This window comes from Stegostoma tigrinum, chromosome 33, assembly GCF_030684315.1.
Source record: "Stegostoma tigrinum isolate sSteTig4 chromosome 33, sSteTig4.hap1, whole genome shotgun sequence".
Classification (NCBI taxonomy): Eukaryota; Metazoa; Chordata; class Chondrichthyes; order Orectolobiformes; family Stegostomatidae; genus Stegostoma; species Stegostoma tigrinum.
In genome coordinates, this window is record NC_081386.1 from 3,818,857 (window position 1) to 3,844,061 (window position 25,205).

The window sequence follows — 25,205 nt, forward strand, 5'->3', positions numbered from 1 at the left end:
ATACAATAATTTTACATGAAACCAAAGCGGAGTATAGTACAAGTGAAGTCCATGTCATCTTAGTCATATGTTTGTGTGTAAATTGATATTCTGCATTGTCCATTAGTTCATAACCATTTATCTTGGAATATGCTGTATATATTTTATCATTGTTTTCTTTTCTCAAGGTCGTGAAATTGAAAGGGCAGGTGCTGTCAGTGATGTACCGTTTCCGAACCAAAAGCAGGGATTGGCTATGGATAAGGACAAGCAGTTTTACTTTCCAAAATCCCTATTCAGATGAAATTGAATATATTATCTGCACCAACACCAATGTAAAGTAAGTGTCATAGTTTAATGGTAGCGAAGTTAGAATGGTATAAAGTGAACTAAAATATGTAGAATATATTTAGACTCTTTTGATTAATCAAACCACAATCAATTTTATGAGTAATTTACATGAGAATAGTTTTATTTGTTATGAAATAAAAATAGAAAATGCTACACGTATTCAACAGGTCTGACAGATCTATGAAGAGCGTAACAGAGTTAACATTGACAATGTTTTATCAGAACTGGGAATGCTTAGCGTTGGAATAGTTTCTTTACAAGACAGGAAAAGCTGGAGTGACCAAGGAATAAAAATGAGGATCTATGATTGGATGACATTCAGGAGTGATTAAGTGGCAAAAAGTTGATGGTGTGTGGCACTGGGTAATGACGACATCAGGTAAAGAAACAAATGATTTGCTGAGGGTTGTGATCGCCATACAGCACCAGGAGTGAGGACCTTTGCCATTCAGCATTGTGGTCGTGACCATCATCACCTGACACTAGGTAGAGTGACTACCGTAGGGTGGTATGGTGTGGCAGTGGGTTACAGACAAGTTGATGGGTTTTTTGGTCCATAATGCACTTTGTACAAAAATGAGGGTAGTTTAACAAAATTCAGATGTGCTTTCTAAGTGGCAAATGTTCAAGGAATGAATATGTCAAAGTATTCTCTCACTTTAAATGCTGTAAGCAGTGTCTTTGTACTTTATGTCTATAGTTATAGAAAATTGCTGGTTTATCGACACTCATCATCATAAGCTAAATTATGGAGACTTTAAAATTTCCTGGATCTAGCTGGAATGCACAGTATTTCACATTTGTTTATAACAGACCTACTCCCATCTACATTCTTTGAAACTTAGAATGCATACTTACTACATTTTGTTGTAAGTTAATAAGAGGTGAATGATTTCAGATGTTTTACAGTACCCATTAAATAATCAATGGGACTAGCTTTACTATAACTATGATTTCCACCTTTACTGTTTTTCAAGTGCTGCTTCACTGACATTTCCCTTCCAGGTGCATCCCCACGACACACATTTTCAAAAGGACAAAAATGCTGGAAAGGCCTTGCCATTGAGGTGTCTGTTACTACGTATAATTTTTTTGAGAAGTACGCTTTTCTCATAAATGTTATACAAATACAATGCATAGTAGTTCAATTTTGTTAATATCTAAAGCATAGCATAGATCATTTTCTTTCAGTACAGTAGATTGTCTAATGCATGTCATTACACATTTATTTTTGGTAAAAAATTGTAATTTTGTTAAATTTCTGGTGATTTCTCTGATCATTCTTTGATGATTTCAGTAAAGGAGTCTTATACAATTTTCAGTGAGTACTATGGTTGGAAGGCTTTAGTCTGTGCCCTTTCCTCACTGAGGCTTTTCAATGACTGCCACATGCTTTAGCATATTGCACAACACAAAGCCCTGGAACTCGGAAGTGCCAGTCTTCCACAGTCAGTCACCAGCAACTCTTTACATGGCAAGATCAGCAAATTTCAGGCAAACCTTTTTTCACAAATAACGCAGTTTGGAGCTGGAAGAGCACATCAGGTCAGGCAGCATCAGAGGAGTTTCGCGTCGGGACCCTCCTTCAGAAATTTCTTCAGAAAGTTCATTCTCATATGCTTTTCTTTACATGCTGATGCTGGTGCTCTTCTTTCATTTCTATTTTACTCTGTGTCTGTATGTATTGTATTACTATTTCATTAGTTTATACTGAAGGAAGTTGTGGTTGGTTGGCTTGCCGAGCTGGGTTGTTGTTCCGCAGATGTTACATTACCCTGCTGGGTAACACCATCAGCTAGTGCCAATTTGAACGTGCTTCACTCCTAGGTCTCTAAGCTTTTAGAGTAGATTTGTAGCTCTGGTTGTGGATGTTGTGGTTGGTTGGCTCATTGAGCTGATGAAAGGCCTGCAGAACCACAAACCAGCTTGGCGAGCCAACCAACTACAACAACCCGAGCTACAAATTTACTGTAAAACCTTAGACACTGAAGGAAATTTGACATGTTCACAAGGCGTCCCACCAACTTCTATAGATGCACCATAGAAAGCATTCTATTTAAATGCATCACAGCTTAGTACAGCAACTGCTTTGCCCAGGACCACCACAAACTGTAGAAAGTTGCGAACACAGTCCAGACCATCATGTAAGCTGACTTTCCATCCATTGACTCCATTTGCATTTCACTCTGCCTCATAAAGTTAGCCAACATCTTCAATAAACCCTCTCACCCCAGTTATAATCTCTTCCAACCACTTCCACCAGGAAGAAAATACTAAAGCTTAAATGCACAACAGGTTCAAGAACAGCTTCTTCCCTGCTGTTTGTTTTTTAGACTTGTGAATGAACGTTTCAAATTTCAAATCTAATGTCGATCTCGCTTTTCGTACGCCCTCTTTCCAGCCGTAACTTGTATTTCTCCTTCTGTTCAATCACCCTACGATCTTTGTAGTCATGACCTACCTGTACTGCGTGCAAAGCAAAACTTTTCACTACACTTCACAAACCAGGTGTGATGGAATGCTGCCCACATGCCTGGATGAATGTGGCTCTGCCAACAATCAAGAAGCCTGACATCATCCAGGTCAAAGCTGCCTGTTTGATTGGCACCATTCACTATCTTCAACATTCATTCTGTCCTCCATCCATACACAGTGGCAGTAGTTTGTATCATTTACAACTGCAGCAACTTTCTCAGTCTGCTTCAACAGTACCTCTCATGATCTTTACTACACATAAGCGTGAGAGCATCTGCTGTATGGAAACACCACAACTCTCAAGTTCTCACCAAGCCACACACCCTCCTGATTTGGGACTATATCAGTATTCACGCTTGTTCAAAATTCTGGAACTCCCCTCCTAATAGCACTACCTACAGCACATGACCACTGATGTTCAAGAAGCCAGCTTCATCTCCACCTTTCAAAGGGCTATTAGGAATAGACAATAAATGTTGGACTAGCTGGCAAACCTTATATCCCATGTAAGATTGATATAAAAGAATGGACCCTTGAAATAAAGATGTTCCAATAGAGATACAGGTTGGGACCAACAAATCCAGTGAACTATCAAGAGATAAGCAGGATTGGATAAGGAGAAAATGGGAGCTTATGGCAGATATTGAAAGCTCAAAACAGCAGAGGTCCTGGAGGAGGACAGAATGTGCAAGTGGATACTTAGAAAGGAAATGAGGAGAATAAAAAGGGGTGTGAAAGGATAATGGTGGGTAAAATCAGGGAAAATCTGAAATCATTTTGCAAGTGCAGTAGGATAAAAGGATAACTAGGGAAAGAGTAGGAACACAGTAGGAACACACACATTAAGGAACACAGCGGTAATTTGTCCACGGAACCAGAGTACACAAGTACGGCTCTATATGAAAGTTGTCAGTGTTCACAAGTGAGAGGTCCAACATGGATATAGAAATCAGGAAGAAGGACAGTTATATGCTTTAAGAAATTAGCACAGACAGAGAAGAGGCTCTGAGTTAACTGGCAGGCTTAAAGGTAGATAAATCTCCAGGCCAGGATGAAATGAATCCCAGGTTGTTGAGTGAGGCAAGGAAGGAAATAGCAGCGACGCTGGCAATAATTTTCAGATGCTCTCTGGCCACAGAAGAGGTGCCAGATGACTGCAAGACAGCCCGTGTGGTACTGTTATTCATGAGGGCGGCAAGGAATAAACCAGGATACTACGAGTCAGTCGGTCTAATCTCAGTGAAGGGGAAGCTATTGGAAGCAACTCCAAAGAATAGAATTACTCTGCACTTGGAGGGGCAAGGATTAATCAAGAATAGTCAGCATGGTTTTGTTAAGGGATGTGACATCTGACCAACTTGACTGAATTTTTCAAAGAGGTGACCAAATGTTTAAATTAGATCAATGCATCTAGCGGACAAATTAGTCTACTTGGATTTCACCAAAGCTTTTAATAAAGTCCTGCATAGGAGACTCATAGCAAAGCTAAGAACCCATGGGATCCCAGGCAGTTGGCTAATGGATCCAGGGGGTGGTGGTTGAGGATGTTTTTGTGATTGGTAGCCTGTGTCCAGTGGGGATCTGCAGTGTTCAGTTTGTGGGCGTTGCTGTTGGTATATATAAACAGTTTAGATTTGTGTGTAGGAGGATTGATCAGTAAGTTTGTGGATGGTATGAAAGTTGGTGGGATGAGGAGAAAAGCCTTCGATAAGAGAATATTGATGGGCTGGTCAGATGGGCTGATCAGTGGCAAATGGAATTCAGTCAGGATAAATGGGACTGATACACTTGGGCAGGACACACAAAGCAAGGGAATACATGATGAACGGTAGGACCCTTGGAAGCTATAACAATCAGAGGGAAATTTGTGTGCATGTCCGCCAGTTGCTTAAAATAGCCAAGCAGGCAGATAAAGTATTTAAGAAGGCATGTGGGATACTTGCCTTTATTAGCCAGAGCATAGTGTTTAAGAGCAGCGAAGTTATGTTGGAACTGTATAAGAGTGTATTGTGTGCAGTTCTGGAGGGATGTGTTTGCACTGGAGAGGGTGCAGAGGAGATTTACCAGTATGTTCCCTGGGCTGGAGAGTTTTACTTTTGATGGGAGATACAATAGACCAGGCTAAAGGATTCATGCTTTTTTAGGTGTAGCTCTCGATGGCTTTATGACTCTAATGAGAAATGTTAACAGTCCAGGCTAAAATGTATCTCTAAGGTAGGAGGATTAATGGGACATTCAAGAAAATAAGACACGAAACTGTCTTACTGGTGACACAGAACATGAGTTTCTCAATGTACTGTTCTATCCTATAATACTGTAATAACCTGACCTCACTTGCTGTTTTGTTCAGTGAATTTGTGTGATCAAATTATAACAGAATACTTTCTTTATGCTGTAATCATCTACCATGCATTTTAGAATTGTTTTGTCAAAAAAATAGTGACCATGACCTTTTGAAGTTAATTTAGTTTATGATAACAGTTCAGCTTGTGTAAGAATGCTAACATAAACAACACAATATAATGCATGGAGCTAATCCTGGTTTATGTAGTCCCTTTAATCTTGATTTGAGAATTATTTAATTATATATGGAGAAACTTCTTAACAGATTCTATGAATGCCAATCTTTGTGAAACCTTGTTGCATACCGTTATGGAAAGATAAGTGATGAAAACTAATTTTAACAGAGCATGACTCCCTGCACACATCCTTAATTTATTCCAAGTAAACATATGAGAAATTATTTTCTTAATATTTAGTTAGAACATTACGTAACTTGTTTATTTCAAATAACTTTTGGGTAATCAGAATTTTGTTGGCTCCAGCATGGTGATCCAACTATTGGTTCCCGATGACTAATGTAGCACAGCACTAGATCAGGATTGTGGTTATTATGGCATGCCTTTCACAATATTTTGACAGAAAGTTCAAAATACCCTCCTTGGAATATTACCATATATTACATGTGGTGTAGTGTTTTCAAGAAAACTACGATGAGATTATTTTAATTGGTTAACTTATTTGTGACTCAACGCAGATTGACATTTTGGCTTGAGTCAAGCGTTTGACAATTCTTTAAAGTTCTCTCATCTTTGAAATGGAAAATATCTGTTTTTTTTGTTTGTTTTTGAAAGAAATCTTCTAACAGGCATTTCATGCATTTGTTTCTGACTTAGTTTGAGAAACAGAGCAAGCTATTCGATGTATGATTCTTACACTTGTGTTTCTTGGCAAAGCCTTAAAACTGTTGCATGAGGCTTCTGCTTTTCAGTAAGAACAAAACTGGATGTTTCCAGACCTGAGACCTGTAAGTCCAGAACTGGGTTAGTTTCATAGTTCTAGACTGAGAGGACTTTGTGTTTTCTTATTAGTGAACATTGTGGCCAGAAGAATTTTGTCAATTATTTGGAGGGATCCAATATATAGGACTACTTCAGAAACTTAAGAAAGCATGAAAAATAAATCTTTGAATTTCCAGTGCCAGGGTCCCTCTTCCCTTGCTGTTTATTTTCATTTTTTTTAATCAGCGTCTCTCTCTCTCTCTCTGCATTTCTATTGATCTCTTGCCATGAATTACTTCATATTGCCTGTCTGTGTTCATTTTTTCAGCTTCTCATCCCTGCAAACCTTATCATGTTTAACATGATAAACTTTAGCTTATCACAAAGCCCTCTCCATACATTGATTTACACCAAGTACAATTTAGTCATCACGATTGTGCTCACTGCTCTACATTTTTAAAAATGTGCATCTTTGTGTTCATGCCCCTCCATGACATTATATCTTCCTATTAACAGCTTAAAAATCCTCCACACATTCCTTCAGTTCTGGTTTCTTGTGTATCTGTGGTTTCTTTTCCCCCTGCATTGACAGTGATGCCTTCAGTTAGCTAGACCCTTAGCTAAGGAATTGCCCCCCTTTGTCATGCTTTGTTTCTTTCCTCCTTATAGCATTCCTTAAAACATGTCTCTTTCACCTCTCCTACAATTTCATAGAGTTTGGCATGAAATTTTCTATGAAACATGCTTGGAGCTGTTTTACAGCAATATAAAGCAGTAGATAAAAGCCAGTTGGTGCACCCAAGCTCTCTATTTTCCTCCGCTACAATTTATTACGCTGCAATTTCCTTCTCTCTTCATCATTTTGCTTTTCCTAATATGTCTCTCATACACTATTTGAGTACTGTTTACATTTCTATAGTCTTTCATTTCTTCAGGTCATTGTTATTCTAGCAATCTTTGCCTGCTGTGTGCTGACTTCCTTCCATTCAACATCCTGCAATAATTTCCCTCAATGGGAGCAGAGCCAAAGCAGTGGGACCCTGGTGGGATAAAGCAGGTGGAGCCAAAATTGGACAACATGCTATGGAGGAAGCAAGTGTCAGGGCAGGGAGGAATTGAATTGTCAGCATGCATGATGCCTTAATTTCAGCTCCACTTGTATTCCTCACATGGTCTCTCAGGACTTGAGTGGAATGGGCTGTTTGGCCATTTAAATACAGGAATCTGGTTGTGCTGGAATAGAATATATTGCAGAGAAACCATTCATCCTCACCAGTTCATGCGGCTCCTTATTCTCCATTTGAGTCTCTTTCCATCACCAGCTTCTGAATAACTTATGTTCCCTTTTTTCTGAAACACTAAATTAGTTTCCCCTTAACTGTATAAATATCAGTGTCCTCAACCACTCCCAGTGGTCATGATTTCCACATTCTCAACACTCTATGGCTAAAAACAAAATATCTGAATTCCTTACTTGGTTTCTTACTGACCGTTATATTAAAATAAGTATATTTCTTCTTTTCTACCGATAGAGCCATATTCTTGATATCCACTGTATCAAGGCCTTCCATAGTTTTAAAGACTTGCGAGGTCATCTTCTAATTTCTTTTGAAGAGAAAGAAAGACATGTTACCATTTCCAGATCTCAAGTCCATATTAGTTGTCAGGATACTTGCCTGGGATATCTTTGCAGAGATGACCAATTAAGAGGCTACCACCTTACAATTAGGATGACTGATGGTTCCCTGACCCTTTGCAGAAAGAAATTACATGAACACCTCCATCTTGAGAGAGTATCTGGAGAGGTATTCAATTTAGTAAAATAAAAAAAAATAGTTGAAATGCCATCCTGTGGTTGGGAGGTAGGAACTAAAGAACACTCACAATTGGAGTAGCCCACTGATGGGTACAGTGGTAGATGGGATGTGGGTAGGAGACCTTGTAGTGCCCTTATGCCAGTCCACTGACAACTTGCCACCAAGCACCAGTGGACTGTTCCCAGTAGAGGGCTACCCTGCTGCTAAGAAAATTCTAGTCAGTCCACAAATAGTCTACTAACTAAGCAGGTTGGCTGCTTGCTGCTGCCAGGTGGGCAGCTTCTGCTGGCGAAGACCCTGTTCTGGGTGGAAGATCACCCAGAGGTGGAATGTGTTAACATTGCCCCAACACCAAGTTTAGTGCATTTCCTCCTGGTCTCTCCTTTAAACCTATACGCATGTGACCGTGAAAATTTCATCCAGTGATTCTGTGCTCTGTAGGATGTCCTATTGAGGTCCTCTCAGACTACTGTCAATGGAAAATCTTTGAACTGGTGAAAATGTCCACTCATCCATTCTTGGGTTTGTTGTGAGAAGTCATTAATTAGTCATACCTTGTTAAATGAGGTATACCTGGGTGTTCAATGGTGAACTAAATTCATTCTACTGAATGAACCTGAGAGGGTAATTTTATTTGTTCAGTGTCTTGTACGATGAGAAGTTCCATATGTTAAAACAAAAATTCTTAAAGTTGTTTATAATGTTTTAGCTTCTACCTTACTCCCATGTATAAGTCTCAATCATTTGCTTTCTTATCTGTAAGATTTAAGCATTAACAGTGAAGGAATGTAGTGCTTACTTCCTGGCTTGCAGTCAGGGAGAATACTTCCACATGATTGGCTGCTTGTCTTGCTTGATTACATCACCGCTGCGGACCTTGCCACCAGATTGAAACTGAAATGGGAAAATGTGACCTATTTTGGGACTGTTTTCATCAAGGCTAGTGTTGAAAACTGCTTCTTCATTGTTCACCGTCTATTATCCTACAATACATAAGTATGGTGGGAATAAAATGCCAGCCACAATAATGGTAATTCTGAACCTATTGCTGATGTTTTTTTTAGAGAAGGAAGTCTGGAATCCCAACCCAGATTGTCTTGTGTTTAATTCCAATTTGATAGTAAGGCAATAACTCCAAACTGTCCTGTGTAAAGGCTGAGCAAGTCATTCCAATTTATCAATAAATTATGAATAGAATTGGATGGGACACCTTGTGTCACCTAGTTATTGGATTGGGCCACAACTCATGCACATCCTGCCCTGTCAGTTCCCTCCACCACCTCCTCCCTAACGCCTAAAGGCTTCTGCTAAAATCAGGAGAACTCTCCCTAAGATGTCTCAAACACTAGCCTGTCATATCATACTTCCAAGAACAGCCCATTCCGCCAATGTCCCAAGCTCCTCATCTGGCTATGCCCTGTTTTGCCAGAGATAGTGGCACAGTGGATATGGATAGAAACGAATGGGCCTTGGAGTCCTTTGTATTGACTCTGACCTTGAACATCATGGCATCAAGTCACACGTGGCCATGGAAGCCTCCAGCTTGTCACAATACACTGCCTTCTGTTAGATGTTGAAGCACTATTCTTCCATGTGGAACACTGCTTCTCAAAAGCACTAAGGATAGTAACTTTACAGAATATCTTCTGAGTGGAGGGAATCAAATGCACATCATCAAGAGGGACTTATGAGCATCAGTCAGTTGAGACCATATCTGCTAAACTGGGGTTGCAGGAATAACACAAGGGAAAAATCTACTTTATCAAATCCTCACCAATTTGCTTGTCAAAATGCATACATCCATGAGTGTTAGTAGGACAGGTTGCACAGGCTTTATGGAGTTTCAGCCCTGTTTTCATCCGAGAACACCATTCTACTATGTTATCAGAAGATGTTGGAGCATTAGTAGGCCATTCGATACATCAAGTCTTCCCTGTCATTCAGTGAGATCATGGTTGATCTTATCTTCAACTCCACCTTCTGCCTTGTGCAATAAGTTGAGTGAGATTACTACCATATGAATGAGATCATTTGTAACAGATCTGGCAGCTAGAAACTGGACATCCACGCTTGTCTGAGGGCTGTTAAAAGCAACAGAATTGTATACCACCATAACCTGTAGCCTCATTATGTAATATATCACTCTACCATTGTCATCAAACTAGAGGACCAACTGTCTTTCAATAAGGACTGTGCAGCCACCTACAGACACACCCTGACAGTGAAGATGGGACTACATGCAAAAAGGGCGACATTCAGTGACATTGAAGGTGTCAGTGGAGTTGAGATTGACACTAAGGTTGGTGGAGTTGTGAATAGTGACAAAGGATGCTGTAGGTTGCAGAGAGACATAGATAAGCTGCAGAGCTGGGCTGAGAGGTGGCAAATGAAGTTTAATGCGAACAAGTGTGAGGTGATCCTCTTTGGTAGGAGTAACCGGAAGGCAAAGTACTGGGCTAATTGTAAGATTCTTAGTAGTGTAGATGAGCAGTGAGATCTCGGTGTCCATGTACACAGATCCTTGAAAGTTGCCACCCAGGTTGACAGGGCTGTTAAGAAGGCATACAGTGTTTTAGCTTTTATTAATAGAGGGATCGAGTTCCGGAACCAAGAGGTTATGCTGCAGCTGTACAAAACTCTGGTGCAGCCGCATTTGGAGTATTGTGTACAGTTCTGGTCACCACATTATAAGAAGGATGTGGAAGCTTTGGAAAGGGTGCAGAGGAGATTTACTAGGATGTTGCCTGGTATGGAGGGAAGGTCTTACGAGGAAAGGCTGAGGGACTTGAGGCTGTTTTCATTAGAGAGAAGAAGGTTGAGAGGTGACTTAATTGAAACATATAAAATAATCAGAGGGTTAGATAGGGTGGACAGGGAGAGCCTTTTTCTTAGAATGGTGATGGCGAACACGAGGGAGCATAGCTTTAAATTGAGGGGTGAAAGATATAGGACAGATGTCAGAGGTAGTTTCTTTACTCAGAGAGTAGTAAGGGAATGGAACACTTTGCCTGCAACGGTAGTAGATTCGCCAACTTTAGGTACATTTAAGTCATCATTGGATGAGCATATGGACGTACATGGAATAGTGTAGGTTAGATGGGCTTCAGATCGGTATGACAGGTCGGCACAACATCGAGGGCCGAAGGGCCTGTACTGAGCTGTTATGTTGTATGTTCTATAAATTCCGTAGCAGCAATATCCTGAAGATTATCATAAACCAGAATCGTACCCAGACCAGTTGCATAAATTTGTGGTTTTAAAAGCAGACTAGAGCTATCTAACCTGCTAACTCTTGAAAGAATCTCCAGCACAAATGAGGTACAAACAGGCTGTGCAATGGCGCACTCTCCACCTCCTGGATGTGCACAGCTCCGACATTATTCAAACTGGATACCATCCAGGAAAAGCACCCTGATTGATGGGCACCCAATTCACCACCTTAAATATTCAGTTGCTGCATTACCAGGTCAGAGGGGCAATAGTGTATGCCATCTCCATGATACATTGCAGTAGTGTGTCAAGCACAGGGGGACAACAGGACCTGCATGCTCCCCTCCAAGTCACACGGCATTCAGAACTCACTGTTCTATTGTAGTTTGGTCAAATCACAACCTACTTATCAGGGAACTTCCACTCCGAGGCAGTTCACCAACACCTTTCATGGGCTGTTAGGGATAAGCAGCAAATTATGCTATGCCAGTGATACCCACAGCTTGTGAATGAACAAGAAAAGTGAATAATATTTCATTTGAAGTGATTTTGATGAGAATTATAATTAAAAATCTCTCAACTGAGATGTCAATTTGTATTCTTGGATATTTTTCTGAAATATAGTTGGAGACATTTCTAACTGATCTTCTGAAAAATTGTTAAGGAATTCAAATTTTAGGCCAGATGTAAAAGCAGAATGTGATATTTTAATAAAGTTCTGGTTTGTGATTATTGTTACAGCTGTTGCAGGAGGTAGGGGAAGTGGTAATCATTTAGAAATTAGGATTTGACTGGAAGTGATGATGTTTCCTAATTTGTAAAGAACTGCAGCCCCAGTTCTGCCCTCTGAAGTACAAGTAATTTAACTAACTGCTGTTGTGATTTGTTTTTTCCCAATTTGTTTATGTTCTATGTTCTAGGCAACTCCAGCAGCAACAACAAGCTGAGCTTGAAGTGGGTCCAAGAGAAGGTCTACCTTCCTATGACCCTTCCCAGGTAGTATATACAAAGAATTGATGTTTTCACAAGCAATACTTCAAATATCGCCTAGCCCATGGCATGACATTGTGCACTGAACCAGATAATGCATATTTATACAATTCAATGTTTTGATTAACTAAGTAGAAAATATATTATTAGGCAGATGAAAGCCAGCATGACTGGAAGAATTGATGTTTATAGCAGATTTCATGTAACTATTTATTTTAAAAGGTGCCCGTTGCAACTGTATCTGCCGGTGTCCAAGAACATGGGAAGTCAATTGACAAAACTGACCCACTGTTTTCGCAGGATAGAGACCCCAGGTTCACAGATATCTACACTGGTATTTCACCTGGTAAGTTGAATTATGATCAAAGCAAAATACCGAAACTGCTGGAGATCTGAAATAAAAACAGGAAGTGCTTGTGAAACTCAGAACATCTGGCAATATCTGTAGAGACAAACAGAGTTAACGTTGAGAGTCAAGTACGATTGTCTGAAGAAAGGTCCTGGACTCGAAATATTAACTCTTTCTCTCTTCACAGAAGCTGCCAGATTTGCTGAGTTTTTTTCCAGAAATTTCAGTTTTTTAAGTTGAATTATGAAGTTTGTGTCAATAAAAGCTGAAATGCTTATAAGCCATAACCTTAAAATACAAGACAAGAACCAATTAAAAATTCATAGTTTCCTTCAAACAAAAAAAAGCAAAATGTTGCATACTTTTTTCTCCTCTTAAAAGCTTTTTTCAAATATTTCTAAAGAAATGCTCCTTAAAATTACCTGCTTAAAAAGCAGACAAGGATATTTTTCAAAATTTCAGACATTAAAGCTGTATAATTTATTCAAAGAAATAGAACCTTGGTATTTATTAAATAACAGTTGCCGAAAATTGCCTGTTTTTATTTTATTGTTTCATTTTTCAAACTAATGCTGAGAATGTCTTCAGCTAGATCTATTAATTTCAGTTATGTCTTCAAATAAAGCAAAGATAATAGAGGTTTAGGGAATAATTAATCAACGTATGTTAACTTCATTGTAAGCTTGTGGAACAAAGAATTCAGTTTTTCAAAGTAAACTTTTGCTCTTGGAAGTGCATTGTAATCCTGAATGTAATTTATCCTTGCCTGTTTGTGTTTATCTGCTTGATAGTCAGGAATTATTGTCTCCCATTAGTGAGTCACAAATCACTGACAGTAGTTCTGAGCTGTTCGAGAATTCATGGAAAAACAGTTCCATGTCTATGTGTTCATGTTTTTGTCTGTTGCTGGCATGGTAACTTTCAAATAGAAGACTTTATTCGTTGCTACAGAAGGGACAAGAGATGCAAAAATTACAGAGTCAAGATTCTGCTATTCCAACATTTTCTCATCAGAGTGAAGAAGTTCAGAAAATGTTAATATAACTTGAAAGGCTGATTCCCAAAAGATAATCTGAGGTATGATGGGATACACTGGCATCAATTTTGTGCCTCCTCATGTATTGCTGTTGAAGCTTATAGTCTGGCATTTATCAGGACAGACACAAGAATGCTAAATTTCAAAGGAAGTAACAATTTATGCTGCATGGAGAGAAGGTACCAGTTTGTTAGAAAGGTCAGGTCTCATTGTTCAAAGCATTGCCATGACACATACATGAAAGGGCAATTGTTATCTAAGCTTTTGTTTAAGGGCACAGTCTCTGCATATGCATACATGTTGTTTGAGCTCTCCCTTTGAAATTTGGCATTCTTATGTCTGTCCTGAAGAATTCAGGAGGAAATGCTTCAAAAACATTTTTCACCAATACTTAAGTTCTATATGATCAAACCACCTCCTCATGTCCTTGGCATGTCCTAAAGCATTTCAAAATTACAACTTGGATTTAATTGAAGCAATTATCTGTAAGAAAATGCACAGAATAAGATCCTAGAAATAGATCTTGGGGCAATTAGCCAATTAATCTCTGTTTTATTTTTGACGTCATTGGAGGAAGGAATGGTGCAGCCTGGAAAAATTCCTGTGTTCTACAAAGATTCTTCTATATCCACTTCAGTAGGTAGGAAATGCCTTGGTCTAAATTTTGTTTCCGAAAGTGGCATCTTCAGCAATTCATCAGTCCTTGGGAAATGCCCTAAACTGTCAGCTAGATATGGCTGAAGAAGTAAATTGTGACTTGAACTCCTCACCACCTGTTCAAGTGATATCAATTCAATCAAGCAAACACCTACAGTGTGTGATCTTACACTTTATACTGAATGCAGATTCTGGGATTTGGGGTACAGTAATACTGTCAGTAGATTGATATTCAGATACCCAGGCTAACACCTTGAAGCATGAGTTCAGTTCCTGTGACATCAGTTGATGGAATTCAAATTCCATTGATAAATCTGGAATATAAAGATAGTTTCAGTAACACTGTACATAACCTACAAACTTCAATTGTCATTAAAACCCAGCTATTTCACCGATGTTCTATGCAAAAGGAAATTTGCCATTCTACATATGACTCCAGATCCACAGTGATGTCTTTGACTCTTAACGGCCTCTAAATTGGCTGAGTAAACCACTCAAGGGCAATTAGGAATGGACAGCAAATGCTGACTTTGCCAGTGACATCCACATCCCATGAAAGAATAACGGATTCGACCAGCTGTTGAACAGAATAAGCTTTCTGTGTTAAGATCATTGGGCTTGCTGATATTCTCCAGCCAGCATAGAATGACTCTAAATCATAGGGTATAATTACGTTTATGTGATTGTTATCCTTTGGAACTGTATCTTCAGATCAGGTAAAATGAAGGGGGAGTTGTCCTCCAAAGAAAGAAAATGAGGGAGAGATAACATATTTTGAAATCTGACTTTGAGGCAAGGTGCTCAGAATATGCTGGAGGATAAGTGAGTTAGATCAAGAGAAAATCTTTGGAAACCAAAAGGTTTGATAAGTACAGTTAATATGAGAAAGCCAGCTGAGACTGGACACTGGAAAAGAAGATCTGATAACAGCTGAAGGAGTAATTGTGGGTGAAAACAGAAGATGAGAGAAAAATCAAATGCTTGATAACACTGAAGCTCGTAGTATGGGAAGTTTGAAGAAAGCCAGAGAAGAAGCAAGACAGTCCCAGCAACCTCACTAACACAGCACATTGATTAGGCCATTTTTGGAATAATGTATTCAATTCTGGACTCCCTGCTATAGGAAAGCTATTATGAAACTTGAAAGGACTCAGAAAAGGTTTACAAGAATGTTGCCAGAGTTTGAGGCCTTGACCTGTGGGGAGAGGCTGAATAGGCTGGGGCTATTTTCCCTGGAGCATTGAAGCCTAAAGGATGGAGGTTTATAAAATCATGAGGGTCATGGATAGGGTGAATATTTAAGGTCTTTTCTCCAGGGCAGGGGAATCCACCACTAGTGGACATGGCTGTAAGGTAAGAGGGGTAAGACTTAAAAGGGACCTAAGGGCAACTTTTTCACACAGAGGATAGTGCATATTTGTAATGAACAGCCAAAGGAAGTCATGGGGACAGGTACAATTACAACATTTCATAGATCATAGAATCCCTCCAGTATGGAAACAGGCCCTTTGCCCCAACAAGTCCACACCGACACTTGGAGCATCCCACCCAGACTCATCCCCCTAATCTACATTTCTCTGAACACAAAGGGCAATTTAGCATGGCCAATCCACCTAGCCTGCACTTTTTTGGACTGTTGGAGCACCCAGAGGAAACCCACACAGAGATAGGGAGAACATGCAAACTCCACACAGTTGCCCCAGGGTGGGATTGAACCTGGGTCTCTGGTTCTGTGAGGAAGCAGTTCTAATCACTGAGCCACCATCGCCCACCGTCGTCTGAATGGGTACATGAATCAGAAGGTTTTGAGAGGGATATGGGTCAAATGCTGGCAAATGGGACTAGATTAATTTACAGTTTTTTGGTTGGCATGGACAAGTTGGACCAATGGGTCTGTTTCCATGCTGTACAACTCAATGATTATAGAGACAATGTGTGAAGAAAGGGATTGTGAGACCTAACATGCTAACTTCTGGTCTGATTAGAGATTAGGAGGGACCCAAGCTGTTTGACTATAAAGAAGGTATAAAGTGGTAATATTTGGAGTCAATGGAAGTATATGTAAAACAAAGAACTGTGGATGCTGAAAATCTGAAACAGAAACAGAAGTTTCAGGAGGAACTCAGCAGGTTAGGCAGCTTTTGTGGAGAGACAAAGGGAAAGGCAGAGCCCAGAGAATTGTGTCCCTTTATCTGCCTAACTTTCTCTCTCTCTGCTCCATCTCTATCTATTTCTCTCCACCTCCCCTACCATCAGCATAAGCATCGCCTTTACCAACTATTATCAGTACTAGGTCACAGACTCAAAACGTTAACTCTGTTTTCTCCACAAATGCTGCCATACCTGCTGAGTTTCTTTAGTAATTTCTGTTTTTGTACACTGCAATCTAAATTTGAGAATCTCCAACGACTCAGAAAAGTGTTTAGAATATGGATGAACCATAAGGCATAGGACAAAAGTAGGGTCATTCAGCCCGTCAAGTCTTCTCTGCCATTTGAAAAGATCGTGGCTGATCTGATAATCCTCTACTACATGTACTGCCTTTTCCCTATAAACCTTGAATCTCTTATTGATTAAAAATCTATCTCAACTTTGAATATGCTTAATGACCCAGCCTCAGCACCCCTCTGTTATAAAGAATTCCACAGATTTATTACCGTCTGAGAGAAGAAATCCTTCTCATTATTATCTCAAGTATTTGACCCCTTATTCTGCGATTATACCCTCTGGTCCTAGACTCTCCCAGAAGGGGAACAACCTGTTCACATCTATCCTGTCAAGTCCTCGAAGAATCTTGTATGTTTCAATAACATCACCTCTCATTTTTTTATATTCCAATGAGTACAGGCCTGATCTACTCAACTTCTCTTCATACCTGCTATCAGCTTAGTTGAACCTTCTCTGGATTGATAAGGGGCCAAAAACTATTCATAGGATTTCACTTATGTTCTGACAAATGCCTTGCACAGTTGTAGCAAAACCTCTGTGATTTAAACTGCCCATTTAATTCCAAGATGAAGCAGTGTTGTACTCTCGAGGATAGCTAATCAACATCTCTTGTTGGATATAGTTTCCAATTGATATACTTTGTGATAGTTTTGAGATAGGCAGAGCATTAGGAAGCCATTATGGTGTTGGTTTTCATATAATATTAGTAAATACCACCAACAGATGAGTCTAGCACAAAAGGGAGAGTAGCTAGAACTCAAACATCGATGTGGTTCATTTTACTGGAATGTAGGTGAGGGCTTGCAATCAGTTTCTACTGACAAAATTCAAGAGTTAAAATGGAATATCTTACAGCCAGTTAAATACTTGTGATGTGTGGTTGCTAGTGCAATTTTGTAAATCCCAGAAATCAAGATACCACAATCAAAAAGCAATGACTGAACTGACAAATCAAACTGTTTATCGATGTTGGGAAATTTGTGTTAGATTGAAATGTCAGTCTAGATTTTGTGCTTAATCCTCTGAAGTAGGACTTGAGTTCACAGCCTTCAGATTCAGATGGCAGAGTGCTTCCACTGAGCATAGGCTGACACCTACTTCCTGTGTGAATATATATGAGGACATAAGAAATAGGAGCACGAGTAGGCATTCTCGCTGCTCAAGCCTGCTCTGCCATTCAGTAAGGTTATGGCTGATCTTTTCGTGGACTCCGCTCCACTTACCTGCCTGCACACCATAGCCTTTAATTCTTTTAATTCTTAATTCCATAATTCCTTAATTCCTTTAGTGTTCAAGTAACCCTTATTCATTTATGTCAGGAAACTACCTGTAGAAATATTATCCTCTTATAACTTGTGGCTGTGCAGTGTCTCTGCTCTCATTTCTCTGTCTCCCAGGTCCCGCATCTAAACTGCAGAACAACTTTCTACTTTATTTTCCTGCTTCCCAGTTGCTGTAGGCATTATTATTTAATTAAAAATGATATTTGGGAAAAAAGAAGATGGTTGGCTGACTTCAAAATGGGGCTAGAATGACATCTGGACCCAAGTCTAACTATTCTAAATCATCTAATACTGCTGGACTACAGCTTGAATCTTAATTTCCCGTGGCACTACACATCTGGTAATGTCTTGCATTTCTGATTCAATTCTAATTTGTCATATTTTTGTTGTCACACACTAGTTACTCAAAGTTGAGTGACAATAAATCAGATCTAATGAATTAGCAAATTCTCAAAACGCGACTAGAAAAATTCCAGTAAGAAGCTGTCGAGAGTAGGAAATCCACAAATTGTAAATTAGCCCGTCAGCAGGCATTAGCCAGTCAAAAAAATTAAGGAACTGGCTCTTGTACCTTAAGTGCATTAACTTATAAGAAAAACAGGAAATCCTCGAAATACTCAACATTCTGGTCTCCCTAATATAGAAAAGATGTTGTTAAACTTGAAAGAGTGCACAAAAGATTTACCAAAATGTTGCCAGGGTTGGAGGGTTTCAGTTGTAGGGAAAGGCTGAATACGCTGGGGCTACTTGCCCCAGAGCATCAGAGGCTGAAGGGTGATATTGTAGAGGTTTATAAAATCATGAAGGACGTGGATGGGGTGAATAGCAAGCCTTTTCCAAGGGAGAGGAGTTCAAAACTAAAGACTGTAGGTTTAAGTTAAGAGGGGAAGGGGTTAAAAGGAAGCTAAGAGACAACCTTTTTACGCAGAGAGTGATGTGTGTATGGAATGAGCTGCCAGAGGAAAGACAGCATTTAAAAGGCATCTGGATGGGTACATGAATAGGAAGCGTTTTGAAGGATCTGGGCCAAATGCTGGCAAATGGGATTAGATTAATTTAGGATACCTAGCCGGCATGGGTGAGTTGGATTGAAGGGCTTGTTTCTGTGCTGTACAACTCTATAACTCTAAGACTGTGACTTTATGGTCTGGCAGCATCTGTGAAGAGAGAAACTGAGCTAACTTGAAAATCACAGAGGGTCAAGCAGCATCAATGGAGAGAGAGAGAGTGAGAAAGATAAGTGCTGACATGAAGTGTGGAGGGGGAAGCATTTGTGCTGGGGGTGGTGGGATGGATTGCTAGGATGTTGATGGTGCAAATTAAGTGATCTGAAAGTGAGAATGGCATAGCAATGATATGTCTAACTGCCAGACTGGAAAAAACAGACAGCCCACTGGAGTAGGGGGAGGGCAGACAGGGCATGGTGACAGAGAATGTAACAAGTAAGGCGAAAAGAAAGGGAAGGAATGGAATTAGATTCACAATCTGAACATGTTGAACCCAGTATTGAGCCCATCAGGTTGTAAAGTGCCTAGTCTGAAGATGAGGTGTCGCCCCCCCCAGTTTGTGCTGTGATTCCCAAGGGCATTGCAGCATGCCGAGGACTAACAAGTGGGCGTATGAGCAGGATGCTGTGTTAAAATGACGGGGTACAGGAAGGTCGGGATCATGCTTGTGCATGGACCGGAGGCATTCTGTTAAGCAGTCTGTGTTTGGTTTCTCCAATGTAAAGTAGGCTGAGCAAATTTCTCAGATCGGTGATCTTTCATCACAGCATGTAGCCTATCATCTATTTGTTAGATTTAAGATGAAGCTGGAAATTTATGTGAGGGAGGAATGTCTGATAGGGTGAGATAAACAAGGTAGGAGGAGGTTTGTGTGTCACTTAGATGGGTTTTGTGCTAAATGGCTTGTAATGTAAATCCAGTACCATTCTGTCTAAAACGCAGTTCGAAAAAAATAATGATCCACCATTTTTCTCTTAATAACTAAAATTTGTAATCTTCAAATTAGGCTTTAAAAAAGTAAAATTAGTTATTTCACAATAGCATGATTCAATTTCCCTACTGAATGTTCTTTCATAAGTTCTGTTGCCTTCAGAGTAGTTTTTAATATCAAAACAACATATCCAGAAAAACATAAGTTTCAGCTGTTTTTTTTCTTTGAACAGTTAGTGTTACCAAACACATCTGTAGAATGTGAGCAGGTTGCCAAATTTCTCAGTATGCATCAGTAGGTTTCACTAGGTTAAAACATAGGTATGTGTTGTGGTAACCTGCATGAATCATTACCTCTTCTGAAAAGCTTTGGCACAAGCTGGAGTTTGGATTCGTAAACTATTACAACAAGTTTCACCTCTAAAATAATCAAAGCTACAAAGAAGAAGGGTCTAGGTCTGAATCATCAGCTTTCTTGCTCCTATGATGCTGTATGACCTACTGTGTTCATCCAGCTCTACACTTGTTATCTCAGATTCTCCAGCACCTGCAGTTCCCGTTATCTCTGAGAGCAGGAAGGGTGTTTTATCAATTTAAGTACAATTTTGAAACTTTGAACACAGCATTGCAGCCAATGGAAGACTTTCTTACCCACTTCACCTCAGGAACTGGCAGCGTCTTAGAACCATTTCCAGTTTCTTGGCCCAACTCTGAATCCAACATGCACATCCCTCAACCAGTCCAAAAGTGCAGGTGGCCATTTTTAAAGGGTAGGTTTGCAAAGTCAGGATGTCTCCCAACTTTGCACACCTGACATATGAATGAAAACCAGGGCCATTACCCCTCAGCCTTCAATTTCTTTTAACTCGATTTATCTATCTGATTTATTATTTATTTGATTTGATTTGATTTAAGTATCCTACCACCTGCTGTATTTCCTTTTATTTCTTTATTCTGCTTCCCCCAACAGAGTTGAGGGCAGTCCGCTTGAATGCACTCAGCTTTCATAGCAAGGTAAGCACAGGTATTGGTTGGAGTTGTTTATAGGCCGATTAGTAGTAGTGGTTGCGTGGGGCATGTTATTGATCAGGAGATGAGAGATGCTTGTAGCGCAGACAATACAGTAGTCATGGGTGACCTCAATCTTTGTGTAGACTGGGTAAACCAACTAAGCTTTAAAGCTATGGAGGTTGATGAGTTTCTGAAGTGTGCACAGGATAGTTTTCTGAGGCAGCATGTTGAGGAGCCAACATGATCTACTTTTTTAAAAAAATCATTCATGGGATGTGGGTGTCACTAGCAAGGCCATCATTTATTGCTCAGAGGGCAGTTAAGAGTCAACCACATTTCTGTGAGCCTGGTGTCATATGTAGGCCATACCTGCTAAGTGCAGCAGATTTCCTTCCCAGCAAGACATTAGTCATCAAGATGGGTTTTTACCTACAATTGGCAATGGATTAATGGTCAACATGAGACTCTTCTCTCCAAATTCTGCCATCTGCCATGATGGAATTCAAACCCAGGTCCCCAGAACATTACCTAGGTTTCTAAATTAATAGTCTAGTGCTAATACCACTGGGCCATTATCTACTCTAGATCCAATATTATGTAATGAAGAGGGCTAATTAATAATCTTACAAAAGAACCGTTATTGATGAGTAACCACAATATGACAGAATTTTACTTTATGTTAGAAAGTGAGGAAGTCTAGTCTGAAGCAGTATTAGGTTTGACTGGAGGAAAGCAGGAGGCACAAATTGGCTTTTGGGAATTGGGAAAAGTCTTTTATTATGTATGACGCTACATAGACAATGGATAGACTTTAAAGAACTGTTATAAGACAGCGCAGCGACATATTCCTTCAGATGCAAAAAGCACAAAAAACTCACTCACCTAGGATTGGCAAAGAAAGGTTAGGATTGTATATGATTAAAAGAAAAAAACAGTAAAGTGGCCAAACATGCCAATAGTTCTGAGGATTGGGATGTTTCTTCGAATACAGCAACAGAATCAAGAAAAGAAGAATAGAATGTAAATTCAATCTATCAAAAAACATGGAATAGACTGTAAAAGCTTCCTTAGTTACATAGAAAAGAAGGGTTTGACTAAAACAAACATCAGTCCATTACGAATAGTCAGAAGAATTTATAATGGCGAATGCAGAAATAGCAGAGAAGCTGAATGATTACTTTGTGTCTATTTTCACTGGAAAAGATACAAGCACGTTTTCAGAAATTGAGATCCTGTGGCTAGAAAGAATGAGAAGTTGAAGGAAATTATTGATAAGTATGAAGATCATCCTAGATATATTAATGGAGCTGAAAGCTGATAAGTCCCCAGGACCTGACAGCCTGCATTCCAGAGTGTTGATGGAGCTGGCTGTAGAAATGGTTGATGCAGTAGTGATCACCTTCCAACATACTATATATTATGGAATGAATCCTGAAGATCAGAAGGCAGTGAATGTCATCCCACTATTTAAGAAAGTTGGGGGAAGAGCGAGAGAGAGAGAACAGGGAACTACAGACCTGTTAAGTTATAGGGAGAGGCTGAATATGTTGGGACCTTTGTCCTTGGAGTGTAGGAGGTGAATGGTGACCTTATAGAGATTTATAAAATCATGAGAGGTGTAGACAAAGTGAAGAGCAAAGGTATTTTCCTTGGGGATACAAAACTAGAGGACTTTGGTTTACAGTGAGAGGGAAAAGATTTACAAGGGACCCAAGGAGCAGCATTTCACTCAGAAGGTGGTGCATTTATGGACCAAACTGCCAGAGGGAGTGGTAGTGGCAGGTACTGTTATTATATTTAGAAGACATCTATAAGACATTTGGACAGGTTCATGAATAGGAAAGGCTTAGAGAGAAATGGGCAACATATAGGCAAATGGGACTATTTCAGTTTAGGAAACCTGATTGGCACAGACGAGTTGGCCTGAAGGGTCTGTTTTTGTGCTGTATAACTCTATTAGTAGTAGGGAAAATGCTTGAATCTGTTATAAAGAATGTGGTTGATAGATACTTGGATGATGATGATGTCATTGAATCAACTGTCAGCATGGATAAATAAAAAAATTATGTTTACCAACTTTTTGGAGTTTTTATGAAAATATTACTAACAAAATTGATAGTGATCTATGTAGCATACTTAGACTTTCAGAAGACTTCCAACAAAGTCCCACTATAATCAGCTGTTTTAAAAAAATTAAGGCACATGGTAATGTACTGGCCTGGGTTAATGATTGACTAAAGGTCAGAAAACAGCATTGAAAGAAATGGGTCATTCTCAGGTTGGCAGGCTGTGACTAGTGAAGTGCCACAAGGATCATTACTTGGGCCCCAGATGTTCACACAATGATTTGGAAGTAGAGACTAAATGTAATGTTTGCACATCTCTGGTACAATGCTCAGTGAGAATGTGTTGTGAGGATTATGTAAAAAGCAGCTCCAGGAGGATTTTGTCAGGCTTAGTGGATTGGCAGAAACATGGCAGATGGAATGTAATGTGGAAAAACATGAAATTATTCACATTGTTCGGAAGAACAGGTTATTTCCTCAATGGTAAGAAGTTGAAAAGTATAGTTGTAAAAAGGGACCCAGTTGTCCTTGCTCAGAGGTCAGCAAATCATTAGCAAGGTTAGTGGAATGATAGGCTTTTCTGCAAAGGGATTTGATTAAGGAGCAGTGAAGTTGTTCTTTAGTTGAAGAGGCACTTGGTTACATTGCACTTTGAGTACTGTGTGCTGTTTTGGCCTCCTTTCCTTGACAAAGGTATTATTTGCCATAGAGGGAGATCAACCAAGGTTCATTAGACTTATTCTTAGAATGAAAGGATAGTTCTATGAAGAGAGATTGATAAACTGTGCCTGTATTCTCTTGAGTATTGAAAAATGAAGAGAGAGTTCATTGAAACTTACAAAATACTGAAAGGGACAGACAGGGTAAATGCAGGTAAGATACTTGCCCCAGTTGTGGAGTCTAAAATTCCTGTGTCAGTCCAGTCTACTCCCTTCCTGCTCTCTCATTATTATTTACTTATTCATTTGTAGGATGTGGGCATCGCGGCTGGCCAGCAGCAATTGCCTGTCTCTGGTTGCCATTGAGAAAGTGGTGGTGAGCTGCCTTCTTGAAACTGTAGTCCTGTAGGTTGACCAGAATGCCGTTAAGGAAAGAATTCTAGGATTTTAAACCAGTGATGTTAAAGGAATGGAGACACATATCCAAGTCAAGATGCTGAGTGGCTTTGGGGGGAGCTTGCAGTTGGTAACATAGAACATAGAACAGTACAGCACAGGACAAGCCATTTGGCCCACGATGTTGTGCCAAACTTTTACCCTGAACCTAAGGTCTATCTAACCTCCACCCCTACCTTATACTATCATCAATATGCCTATCTCATAGCCGCTTAAATGCTCCTAATGTGGCTGACTCCACTACCCTCTGACAATGCATTCCATGCCCCTACCACTCTCTGAGTAAAGAACCTACCTCTGACATCTCCGCTATATCTACCTCCACTCATTTTAAAACTATGCCCCGTCGAAATAGCTACCTCCAACCCAGGAAAATGTCTCTGAGTGTCCAGTCTATCTATACCTCTGCTCATTTTGTACATCTCTATCAAGTCACCTCTCATTCTTCGTCATTCTAAAGAGAAAAGCACTAGCTCTCTCAACCTTTCCTTATAAGATCTTCCCTCCATTCCAGGCAACATCCTGGTAAATCTCCTCTGCACCTTTTCCAATGCCTCCACATCTTTCCTGTAATGAGGTGACCAGGACTGGACACAGTACTCCAGATGTGGCTGAACCAGGCTTTTGTATAGCTGGAGCATAACTGCATGGATCTTGAACTCAATGCCTCTATTAATGAAAGCTAACACACCGTACGCCTTCTTAACAACTCTATCTATCGGGGTAGCAGCTTTCAGGGATCTGTGGACATGAACCCCAAGATCCCTCTGCTCCTCCACACTGCTGAGAATCTTTCCATTAACCCTGTATTCTGCTTTCAACTTTGTCCTTCCAAAATGAATCACCTTACACTTTTCAGGGTTAAACTCCATCTGCCACTTCAGTTGGTGGTTTTCCCATGTATCTGCTGCCCTTGTGCTTCTGGGTGGCAGTTGTTATAGGTTTGGAAGGTGCTGCCTGAGCATCTTTGGTGAATTTCTGTGTTGCATCTTGTAGATAATGCTGTTGTTACTGAAAGTTGGTGGAGAGAGTGGATATTTGTGGATGTGGTGCCAATCAAGCAAGCTACATTAATCTAGATGGTGTCAGACTTCTTGAGTGTTGTTGGAGCTGCATTCATCCAGGCAATTAGGGAGTTTTCATCACACTCCTGAGATGTGCCTTGTAGGTGATGGACAGACCTTTGGGGAGTCAGAAGGT

At 39.9% G+C, this 25,205-nt stretch overlaps 1 protein-coding gene across 9 annotated transcripts in view; it reads left to right on the forward strand.

The window, feature by feature from the left end:
- The window catches only part of arnt2 (aryl-hydrocarbon receptor nuclear translocator 2), a 367,704-nt gene that overhangs the window by 245,467 nt on the left and 97,032 nt on the right, over positions 1 to 25,205 (forward strand). For 8 of the 9 annotated variants that reach the window (XM_048562709.2, XM_059639326.1, XM_048562710.2 and 5 more), the window contains 3 exons: positions 168 to 319; positions 12,034 to 12,109; positions 12,326 to 12,449. In XM_048562709.2, the coding sequence (XP_048418666.1) occupies positions 168 to 319; positions 12,034 to 12,109; positions 12,326 to 12,449 (352 nt within the window). The remainder of the gene's footprint in view (positions 1 to 167; positions 320 to 12,033; positions 12,110 to 12,325; positions 12,450 to 25,205) is intronic. The other variant, XM_048562712.2, reaches the window with a different exon arrangement.